The following is a 12,069-nucleotide window of genomic DNA, read 5'->3' on the forward strand; positions in this document are numbered from 1 at the left end:
TTTATTGGTGTTTCCAAGTGTGTGTTTGCGTGTATGAGTGTGTGTTTGCGTGTATGAGTGTGTGTGTGTGTGTGTGTGTGTGTGTGCTGATATTACAGGGTTTGCAAACAGGAGGACTGGCTGTACACCAAGAGGGGAGCGCGTCCTACACGGGGCTGGACCACGAGGGCTGAAACCACCTTACTGCCCCAATCCGGACTCCCTCCTCCCAACCCAACCTGCCCCTTGCTCCTCAACCCGCCCAGTCCACTGCCAGTACCAGCTCCCCTCCTCCACTCACAGCTCAGTCACTCACCCACTCTCTTTTCTCTCTCCTGCTGTGTGCCAGTACCTCTCTCCCTCTCCACTTCCTCAAAGTGGCCACAGCTCCTCTCTTTTCTCTTGTCCTCTTTACATCCCTTCACCACTTTCTTTCATCCTCCAGCTGTGAGAGCAACCCGGCTCTGCCTGTTCGTCTTCACCTCTCCAAGCTAAACAGATCTCAAGCCGCTGCTTCCCCCTGAAGACTTTATTTTCATTCTTGATCCTTTTTCTTTGTGGCTCTTTCACCCTTCCCCTCCGGAGAGGCTGGTCGGTGTGTCTGTTGTGTGTGCAGCAGCGCGTGCGAGGGCTCTGGTGTTGTGCTCTTTGCCCTGAGGGAGTCCCTAAAGGTTGTGACTAGAGGAGAAAAGTTTTTCACCATGATGAATGTTCAACTGCTGCTCCTGTTGGCCCTGGCTGGCCCTTTCTGTGCCTTCACACATGCAAGTAAGTGAACTCTCTGCTATCACCGTCCTGCCGTTAGCACACTGTGTCCCCTCACTCCCTCTGCCTCCATGTGCCCACCCCACACCACTCTTTGTCTGTTTTAATCCCTGTGGATTTAACAATAACACTATGGAGGCTGGTTTAAGAAGGCAACATAAACAGCATTTTCATGTGTGTATTCATTAACTAGTTCTTATGTTCTTATGTTCAAATCATTTATAAAAACTTTTCCCTTTGTTTGAATGTTTTCATTGTTGAATCATCACTGAAAGCTGCTTCTGACAACTGCCGGCTGTAGTCTGGCACATATGTTCCACTTTAGCCGAGAATCACTCTGATAGAAAAGCAGCAGTTTGGTCAGGGGTGTTAATTTAACAAAGAGTCTGTGTTGATTTTAACATTTAAACTCTATCTCGCTCTCTTTCTCATTTTCACGCTACTCTAGAACTCTGAGGGGAAATGTGATGTAATATTAGGAGCTTTGCTGCCTCGTGTCTGTAAATCTTTGGCACTGGCAAAGAGAAGAAAGGAATATCCTTTGGAAGTCTCCCAAACCAGTGCTCATACACAGCGAGGGAGGGATGGGGGCTGTAAACTGTAACACACACCGTACACATTTATCTGAAAGCTTATCCACCGTCTCCTCTCACTTCTCTCATTTTTCTCTCACTGCAACTACTTTGGTAATTTTCCTCTGCTTGCCTCTCTTTCTCCATTGTATGTTTGTATGTTTTTCCATTTCTTCCTTTCTTTCTGCTTCCTTCCTTTGCCTTGACCAGCAGTGTTTGCCCAGGAAGCAACAGGCACGGAGTGGGGGTGGGGGGGTGTGGCTGAGGCCTGAGGGAACTGTAGGGCAGGGCAGGGCTGGTTTGATTGCGTGCGTGTATTAATAGAGAGAGGCTCTATATTTAAGAGGGTCATATGGATGAGAGAAGAGCAAGAGACGAGGAGAGAGAACACCCGGTACGTGATGAGCTTTAAGAGGCGCCCCACCCTCTTTTTCCCGCATGTTGTTAGACCATGCGGCACGCCACCCTTTGGCATTTACCCATCTTTGGTGGGGTATCATGCTTTACCACTTAACCCCCCGTCCCCCCTCGTCCCCCGTCTCCTAGTAGTCCTCCACCTTCCTCCAACTCTCTGCCCTCTTCCCCTGTTCCAGCTTGATGAGTCTCTGGACCCCGGGGGACAGAGTTGGTGTCGGCACAGGGGGAGCAGAGAAGGGCCTACTGGGTCTATTTTTAATCAACAACCTTTACCGGTAGGAGCTGACGTGCCTGCACCTTTTCCATGGAGGTTTACTCTGAAAGAAAAGTTCCTAAACTTTCAGAATGATTCTTAGTTCAGCCTTCTTAGTCTTACAAAGAAAGTAGCTCCACATCTGTGCTTCACAAATGGGGGACTTTTTAACTCCCTCTCGCCTGCACACTTAACTAGCAAACCCCATGTATCCTGTAAACCCCCCACCTCCTCCCTCACACTGATGACCCCCCCCCCCCTCTGTTCTCCTTCTTAATGAGTTTTGTCTGCCTCTCTGGGCCTATAACGTCCCCGTCACATCTGGCTGCTGAAGGGAGAGGTCAATGCCCTGTGTCCGTGCCCACTTCTAGAAATGACTCAAATGTTGCGCTCATACTCTAAATATGAGACACATGCTGGTAAAGAGGGACCATGAGGAAAGGAGCACTTCTCACGTGAACTGAGTCATTTTGAGCAGGAAAAATAAAAGCTCAGTCATACTTCTAAAATTTTCCGCAAGGAGAAAGAAACATCTGTTTATGGAAAGGAGTCTGAGGCCGTTTCAGCCGGGACCAAGCCCAAGCAATGACGACTCGAGACTGTAGCAGGGCGTCAGAGTAATGTATGCTTTTTTGTGTGTGTCTCCTCTGTGAGTACTGACACAAATGTCTCATATCTCTAGCACCTACATGTGCTGCAGGGTGAGACATGGTGCAAGAGAAAGTAAGAAAGAAAAGAAAACAGAGCTGCTGGCTGAGGAACACTTACACAACTGGGCGGGTGTTTTTATGATGTGGGAGTTGGATTTGAAGGTTAGCAAGATTACAAATACATTAAGAGGACTGTTTGATTAAATTGTAAGTCTGGGGTGTTTAGAAGAGAGTTAGAAGGCTCAGAGTGAGTGAAGTGTTTGTTTTATCATTTTAAGTGGTTGCATTTAATGTCATCCCTGCCCTGATTCATTACATTTTAGGAATTTAATCAGACCTGTTGGTTCTAAGATTAAAGGCCCATTTTATCTGGACCAGTTTCTGCCCCTGGCAATAGAGTCCAGATGGAACCTGCTGTACGTCCTCCTATCTAAATTAGACCAGGAGCGGGAAAAACATCAGTTCCTGTACAAGTGTGGACGCTCATTGTGATAAGACAAGCTGAGAATATTCCACTCCAGCCTGTCTCCTGCTTTAAAATCCCCAGAGTGCAGTGCATGGCACACCCCAGTATCTCCGCCACTGACTCCTACTTGTAGAGCGGGGGAGGTTACGCCGTGCGGCATCTTGTCAAAGTGCATTAAGATGGGCAGGGCGCCTATCTCTCTCACATTTCCCTCCTCTAGTGCCGAAAAAACATTCCTGAGCTCCAAAGGTGGACACACTCCCTCACACCGTCTGCACGGACCCTTTCCCTCCCACACAGGACTGTGAATTAGTAGCACACACACACACACACACACACACACACACACACACACACACACACACACAAACAGGGGGCCTCAGTGACAGCTGATTGTGATCGTAATAGATGGAAGCTGCTACTCCCTCCTTTCTTGTCTCACACCGTATATCGTTGTGTCCCTCCCTCACTCTTTCACTCTCTCTGGAGGTTTTAGTTATGCCAGGCAGGAGTGAAGCCCCACATGGGTGCCTCCACTTCTTTCTCACAGCTTTTTGCTATATTCCTGTACCACTTCTCTTACTTTTAACTCGTTTTGCCCGCCTGAACTTTACACGTCTCTGTCCTAATTGGAGTGAGATTTTAAATCAAGACAAAATAGTTTTTCTTGTAACTCTAAGATTGGGCTATTTTGCTTTCATAGCATGTCTTCTTTCAGAGTAGTGGAACGAAAACATCCAAAATACACATTTAGAGGTTACTTTTACTTCACTTCATCACTTTTGCATTTGTACCAAAGGTTAGCATTAGATGCCTTATGTGCATATTTAAACATAACATTTCAGAAAACTTGTAATACAAAATATAATTGTCTTAATGTAAGTAATCAACTGGGGAAGTTTCATGGTGATATCTATTAGTTACGATTGTTACCCTATTCACTCCTTAAAACTTCACCAGTTGTGTTCTACTTGTAATTACGTCATCTTATCTTTTACATCATGACTGAGATACTTGCAGAACTCAATGGCACTTGCTGCTGCTTGTTAACTGGCAGGATGATTTCAGGCTGTTTCATGCGTTACATGCAAATGGTTACAGGAGCGCACGTGTGGTCAAAATGATGTAATGGTGGGTAAACTGACCCGGCTGCACCACTGAAAACTTTTGAATAATAACGGCAACGCCACAGTTACGTAAACGTTTCTCAGTCTAGGACTGAAAGAATGAAATAGAGACTTGAACTGCCTCCAATTCTTCTGTATTGTTATTGGCCGAGGGGAGCATGGAGCTGAGTCTCCTCGCAATGCCCCTTAAGTTGTGAGGTTTAAACGAGTTTACATGGTGCTCACATATCTAGGCTTTGACTGCTTGACCCAGAAGTCCTTAGCAGCTTCAGGGGTCCTGTTCTGGATCTGATCCTGTGCTCCAACCCCCCTGAGGATTAACAGAGGGTCTCTTACATACATGCTAACCATACACACAGACACACTTCTTGCTGCGAGCAAAGACAGCAAACCAGAGACAGACCACGTTCGCAATGAAATCACGCAGCAGAAGTGACCCGGGGCTGTTCCCTCAGTGCCCTCCCTTTCTCTCTCTCCGGGGATTCAGCCTTCTCAAAGGTTTCAGCAGCAACAAACCTATCCTTAGGGAGTGGCACGGACATGGAGCAAAAGACAGAGGAGAAGTAGATTAAAAGGAAAAGAGAGGAGAGTGGATGTGGACCGCAGCAGTCTTACTGTGTTACTCACTAATGCAGCTGTATTAACCCACGGCAGTCGGCACAGTGGGAAGTAAATACTACTCAGAGCTAATTGTGGGAACTGTACACATAATGAAACAATTGTCAGTGGGGGTTGAGTGGGCGATTACACATAGCGTACGGCCATACTCTGTGAAGCGCAGACTATTTTGTCATCGCTTACAGACTTTCCAAACAAACAGTCTGAGTCGTCTTTTGAAAATCCCCCCCCTTCAGTACTCTGCCGCAGTGGGAACAAATGTTTTGTTATATTTATCCCGCCTGTTGCTAATGGACACGCTAGCCAACACAAGACTACGAATAACTGCACCGGTTGTTAGACCATACAGAGTTATTTTTACCCTATTATTTCAAGTATTTAGAACAATTGGGGAAAACGGAGCTGGAGAGACCATGATGTCAGACGCTAAGTTTGGGAGACTCACGTCGGCGCTCGCTTCTCGTCTCTACAGTGAAAATGTTTTCAGAGAGACATAGCTTTCTCCAAAGAGAAGAAGCGATTCAGGCCAACATCTAGTCAGTGGAAAGTTAACTGTAGACCGTAATTTTGGTGTCACACTGTAATCTACCTCCTTAATTTTGAAGCAGCTCTGTCCAGGCTAAGCTTTCAGTTGTGGCTGGGAGGATGTTGAATGTGGGGAGATGGAGTTAGGGTTATTGGAGGGAAATGATTAGTTGAACCCATGCCACTTCATAGTCCAGACGTTGATGAAAGACACAAGGATAAAAATGTCTTTTTGCAGATGGTAAATACAAAATGGGAGCCTCCATTTTACTTCAAGCACAGAAGGTGTTTTGAGCTTGGACAAAACTTGATCTACATATTAATCAAACCACAAAGTGACTCAAGATCTATATTGTATGATAATTCCACTTATCCCTATTAGTAAATGGAAATGGAGTAAATGGAGTTCTGTCCTCCATTTTAATCAAAGCCTGCCTGAGTCTTCCTTAAATTGCAAAATGTGTGGTGTCTGTCACACGGTGAGGCGTTGTCCCTGCAACCCCACCCGTCACATGTTGAGTGGCGGAGAGTTAACAAGCGTTCCCGCGCTCTCCTCACAGGCAGCTCACGCTACAGGAAATGAGGCAGAGGAGGTGGCATGCCTGCACGCAAACACAGAGCCTTAAAGACAGGATGGGGAAGGGGGGGGAGGGATGTGCGTTTTATGAAGTCACGGGGTGTGGTGGTCATGGTAGCCATGTGCTGGTGATGGTTACTAAAGAGTGTGAGAAAGAGGGAAGGTCATGTCATTGAGTGAGGGAGGAATGTAAACGTTTATATTGTCCTTTTTGACCTTTGTTGTAACCATCCTGACAGACTGGAGCCTTTTATGTGTCAGCTGCCAGTCTGGACTTAATATAACTGTCCAAGAGGCCGAGCGACGTACAAACACGCTGTACTGGGTCACTATGAGAAAGTCAGGGGTCTGCAACCTGCGGCTCAGGAGCCACATGCGGCTCTTTAACCCCTCTGTAGTGGCTCCCTGTAGCTTGTATGTATTTTTTGTTGCACAGTAGACAATCTTTCAAAGGGAACACCTCTCATCTTGGAGTTCGAGGTGATATTGTGACACTGAAATAAAATATATTTTTTAATATTTCTTTGACGGGCGCGGTGCCATTGCCTGCAGGTGGCTTATCTTGAGTTGCAGACCCCCGCCTCACTCGGTATGCTAACCATGGATAAAACCAAAAAAAGATATGTTTTGGAGGAAAGTTGTTTAATTCTACGTGGACAGATACATTTGCTTTCCCTGATAACGATGCAGGCTCACCAGTGTGCTTGATATGTGGCGAGAAATGAGCAAACAACAGACAATGTGATGTTGAAAGACATTTTGTGGGACATATGTGAGGCTGTTTAAAAACCAAAGAAATGATCACCACCTCCATGTGGATGAAAACACACTGAAACGGACATAATTAAATACAAACTATTTCTTTATGTTGACTCTTTTTAAGATATTAAGCTGCAGCTATACGTTTTTGTTTTTTTCAAAGTGGGTTACTTTTTTATTAATTTCATTTTTATATTGTATTTTTTGTTGTTTTATGCATTTTTATATTATATTCATTTTATTTTATTCAACAAATATGGGGAGGACTCAAATAGGCTGCAGAGTTCTGTGTTTCATTTATTTCAAAGTAGGCCTGAACATGCCACTGTGTTCTTTCCTTCTCGTCACAAGAGTTTGGTGTTTTCTTTTGTTAAAATACTAACATTCTGGCTTCGTCTCCCCCCCTCAACGCCCCACACACAAATACGTTTAATTACTTTGCCATAAAAGAGACAAAACTCATAATAAACATTGAAGTGAATTTTTTGTATAGTGGAAATCTGATATCGTGATTGTGATGATCCACAAAATCAACGTCACAGCAACACATTTTATTCCTACATTTGACCCATCTGACCTCTCTCCCCAGGCCCCACAGAGATCCCTTCAGACCTCGATGTTAGTGTAGGAGTTACAGAGGCTCCAAAAGAGGACCTTACTATTATCACCGGTCCTCCTGCAACCGAACCAGCGGCGGTCCCTGCAGAAGTTGTAACGGTAACAGTTGCTAATGAAGAAGTCGTAACAGAAGAAGCAACAGTGGTCACAGAGTCGGCGCCTCCTGCCGTTACAGTCAACATTGAAGAGGCCGTCGTTGACACAGAAGCCCCCACTGTTGCTACTCAAGCACCAGAAGCCCTCATCACTGACCCCCCTGTAGTGGAAACCGGAGCCCCCACTTCTGAGGTCGACGTCCAACCGACGGAAGCCGCCAAGGCAGAGACGGGCGAAGAGGTGGTCGTTGAAGATGACACAGATGGTGAGGAGGGTGTGGGGTGGTAGATGGGGTAGTGTTAAGGTGGCCAGGTGTTAGTATTGACTGATATGATACAGTGAATGTGTCCGGCATAAAGGCTTTAAAAGTCACATGCAGGCCTTAAAATTCAAAAGAACACTCTTTCTTTGTCATTCTGTCGAACGCAGAGCTTATTAATGTTCTCATAGATCGATGGCATTTGATTTATTCAGAGTTTTTTTATAACTCTTTATTTATTGATGGATTTTGCACATACAAGTGTTTTGTTCTCCAAGATACAAACTAATTTTGTCATACTACACATAAAACAAGACAAAGATCATGCCATGACGTAGGCATCGTATATAAATCCAAAAGCAGTATCTGAGTATTGAGTGTAAAGATTGATCCATTATATTTAAGGTGCACATATGGCACGAAAGCCAGTAATATCAAAATTCTTGAAAATGTACTAACTCTTGTCTTTCTGTCCCACAGAGGGCCTGAGTTCTGGCCAGGTAGTCGGCATCGTGATTGGCGCTCTGTTGGTAGTGGTCATCGTCATCGCCGTGGTGATTGCTGCGGTGAGGAGGATGGGAATATACTCGTAAGTACATACAAACACACACACACACACACGCAGTCACACGCAGAGCTTGAATCCATGTGATGCAGGCAGTTATAGTGATGTTGTGCAGTGAGTCATCACTTCTGGCTTCCTCTAAATATGGAGCGAAAGAAACAGCATGAGCGTTCAGTCCTCGCTGACGCGTCCTATGATGAAATAACACATGCAGTGATGTAATGGCTCTCGCAGCGAGTTGTTCTGTGTGATAAGATGAACCTGGCATGCCCAACAAAAGCTGCGTAGCATTTCGACCATAATTGGTCTCCACTGTTAAACATATTGGACCGTCGACCTTCCCTCATGAGAGTCACAGAGGTCAATCAGACTGACAGTGTTCCCACGAACCACACCCTCCCCTTTGAGAATACTCCAGTGAGCTGCATGTCTTGCTAATGATGAATGTTTTTTTGTGTCACAGGTCTGCCAAGAACAAAAAATCTGCGAAGAGCGTTATGGTTTCTGTAAAATTCTCTATATTGATTCTTTCAGCTAATCACTTTAACCCCTTCAAGCCCATCATGATCCTAATTCACAGACGTGTAATATGTCAAAAGTCCACCGGAAATGTTTGATGCCTGTTGCTGCTTTTGCTGACACACAGTCCCACGGCCCTAGTGGTTCTTGAAATTAGCTCGTTTATTGCCTGTCGATGTGGCCAGTGGTCATCAAGCAGGCGGGTTTTATATGGACCGCTTGATTTGATCCCTCAAAACAAACGTGTGTGTGTGTCAGAAGTGCAGCAGCAACACAAAGTCTTCAACTTCTGTTTGGTGTTCGTCTCAGGAACTAATTATCAGTGCTTCTGTTATTGTTGGTCTATTTTAAAAAGGTTTATCGTCTTAAGCGTTGATTTAAGCTCCATGGGGTGCAAAGACTAATACTGTCAACTCCCAGACAACCTGACCCTAAAACTAAATGTCTCCCTTTTTAAGTGTAAACATGCTTCTTATGTTTATTTTTTGTATATTGACTTACAGCTTTAATATTTTAATAAAATGTACAAACCGGCGTTTATCACCTTCCAAGTTAAATTCATTATACAACATGAAATGACACTAAACGTAACAAATGTACAAATTAATAAAGCTTTAAAATAAGTTGAACCTCCGATACTCAAACTACTGTAACTACAATAATCCTCCTTTTGTAATCACAGACTGACGCTGTCTTTGTGTTATCCCACAGCCCTTGAAGAAAAAGTCGGCCAAGCAGCAGGAGCACCCGAAGTTCTGGAAATTCTGAACTACTGAACTGTGACGTCATTCGCGATCATTAAAACAAGCACGATACCAGAACTAAACTAATGTAACCAGGACTCTGGACTGTTGTCAAAAAAGAGGGGGAGGGAGACTTGTGTGTGTTAATGTATGTACTTTATGTATGTGAGACAAAAACATCCTCACCTCCCCCCGCTACCTCCTTGATCCCCCCCCCCCTCCCCAGGAGCCGCTGATATAAAATGCTCTGTCCCCCCCCTACTCCCTCGGAGAGAACAAAACGAGGTGACATCAGGATGTCACACAGAATTTCAGGCCTTTTTGCAAATGTATTTTGTTAAGAGAAAAAAAGAGTAGGAAAGGTAGGGGGGGTAATCTGACACTTAGGGAAACAATCTCTCTCCTTTAAAGAGTGGCTGATTTAGATTTGCATGGAAGTTTGAGAGGACATAAAAATGGAAAATACTGACAATACAAAAGAAAATGAAATGCACATGGAAGGTGAGAGCAGGAGAGACTGCTATAAATTCCACAGGATGTATATACAATGCAAGGGGACTACATAGTATACAGCTAATGACTTTCTCATACAATATGTTGCAGTTGCATAGGCTAGCGTTTGATATTATGGAAGAATACACAGTGCATACAGCCTGAGGCGATTGTTGTGGCTAACCCCTGAGCACCAGTTAAACACATTATCTCATATAGCCAGAAAACCCTGATATGTTGGCCAACTGTATGAAGCATCATGTGCAGAAGTTGTTTTGACATAACACACTCGTGAGCTCTTGGGGGCTAGCAGAAAAGAAAAGGCACCCTCATTTAAAAGAGTAACGTGACATTCTGCCCACTTTAACACTGACATATAAAAACCTAATACATATCTGTGAAATTTAGCAGAAGGGTTTGTGCCACTGTCTCTGGTATTCTCTCTTAGGGGGATTTTAACTTTTGAAGTGCATTATTAATGTGAATTACTTTTTAACTGCCACCCATTCCAAAAAGAACAGCTTCTTCTGACTCGTTTCTTATAAAGGCTTACACACAGCCAGGTTATTAGACATTTAGTGATAGCATTGTCTTGACAATGTATTCATAGTACTTCTGTTAATAGTTAGATTACCAGAACAGCCATCCGGTCTTTAAATTGAGCTAACCCCAGATTGCGTGCACAGGATGACATTTTATAGTTGCACTTATAGTTTTAGTGCACAGTGTTAGGCAGTAATGCCCTGTTTTGTTATTTTTGCAAGTGTGCTAAATGGGTGTACAAATAATGAAGTCTCAGCTTCGCTCCGCTTGCTTTACAAACTCGTTTAATATGTGCACTGAATGAGTGATGTAATGTTTAATGAATAGGCTTTTAGACACTGCAAATGTTTGCAACGACATGTCTTTGTTTCCTCTCCTCTGCTTTGCCACATATTATCAGTTCTAGGTCTTTAATTTGTGCCATCTGATTTTTTGAACCCTTTTATTTAATTGCAGTGTTTTTGTTCATACTGTTTCAATAAAAAACTGAAAACACTCTGAAAGCTCTCTTTTGTGTATGGAAATGTCTCGATAGCACTTTCAAATATCCGTTTATTGTCCTCGCCGTTTCCTATCAGTTAGATTACGTAGTGACTGAACACTGTATTCAGTCTTGAGTCAGGCAAAAATACTTGTGACGGTTAAAATCTCAGACACTTATTTTCTATTTGCAATTGCACTTCTCACACATCATTAACAAGCTTCCACACGGGCAACGGTCCACTCTGATTGGCCCGTTTAAGTAATGTTTCAAATAAAAACAAAAACAACCCCTTTTCAGCAGGGAGACCAACAGCACCAAATATGGAGGAACATATGGCCTCGGACCGTTGAGGCGGTTGAGCCCTCTGACAGTTAGGTGTGTTTTTTATGTCATGTTGTGGACTTTTTCATACGGTGCTGTTAACCTGAGGCAAGGCTCCAACAGTAGACTGCGAGTCGCACAGAGATGCTCTGTATCTGGCTCCTTCTCCTCCGTGTGGTTTTAGGCAGCGGCCCAACGCCCACCACCCCAGCCTCTGCCCCGCCAGCGAGCATCATAACTCTCTTTAGCTCACTCTCTCGCCTCAGACTGCGAGGGAACAATGGAGTCTTTTGAGAGGGGCAGATGGAGAGGCTATGGGCCGTGGCTGTGAAGCTGCTCGCCAGCACCTCCCCTCTCTCCCCTTCAGCAAGGGGGGAATTCTGTGCATGGCTACAGGGTGGAGTCACTTCCTGGGTGGGCCTAGCATCGATCATGTGCTTTTACACAAACACATTCACACACTTAGTACTTCTGTAACATTGACATAAATCACCAACTATGTGCCCTCTGTGCAAATGAACACATGTTAAAACTATCATAGCAGCCATGTTCCAGCAAAATGTCCCAGCAGAGGCAGCTATTAAGACTCACCATAAAAGTGATTCACTGAGAGAGTCTCAGTCAGATTCATAACCCACAGGTCTATGTCTCATATTTAATTATCAGACTCAAAACTGCCTTTTTATGTGGTGTGCAGGCATAAATATGAGCTGAGTGTGCG

General features: G+C 44.4%; 1 protein-coding gene across 1 annotated transcript; it reads left to right on the forward strand.

The window, feature by feature from the left end:
* Positions 1–243: 243 nt before the first annotated feature.
* On the forward strand, positions 244–11,039 carry pdpn (podoplanin). The gene is made up of 4 exons (XM_029436254.1): positions 244–747; positions 7,298–7,687; positions 8,162–8,270; positions 9,477–11,039. The coding sequence occupies exons 1-4, from the start codon at positions 681–683 to the stop codon at positions 9,481–9,483; spliced, it is 573 nt and encodes a 190-aa protein (XP_029292114.1). The 5' UTR covers positions 244–680; the 3' UTR covers positions 9,484–11,039.
* Positions 11,040–12,069: the final 1,030 nt, after the last annotated feature.

Source organism: Cottoperca gobio, chromosome 7 (genome assembly GCF_900634415.1).
Source record: "Cottoperca gobio chromosome 7, fCotGob3.1, whole genome shotgun sequence".
NCBI lineage: Eukaryota > Metazoa > Chordata > Actinopteri > Perciformes > Bovichtidae > Cottoperca > Cottoperca gobio.

Bases quoted from the DNA above. Each gene is read 5' to 3' on its own strand.
- pdpn (XM_029436254.1), top strand. From the start codon at position 681: ATGATGAATGTTCAACTGCTGCTCCTGTTGGCCCTGGCTGGCCCTTTC. The intron at 748-7,297 runs GTAAGTGAACTC...CTCTCTCCCCAG, and splicing joins CTGTGCCTTCACACATGCAA to GCCCCACAGAGATCCCTTCA. The intron at 7,688-8,161 runs GTGAGGAGGGTG...TCTGTCCCACAG, and splicing joins CGTTGAAGATGACACAGATG to AGGGCCTGAGTTCTGGCCAG.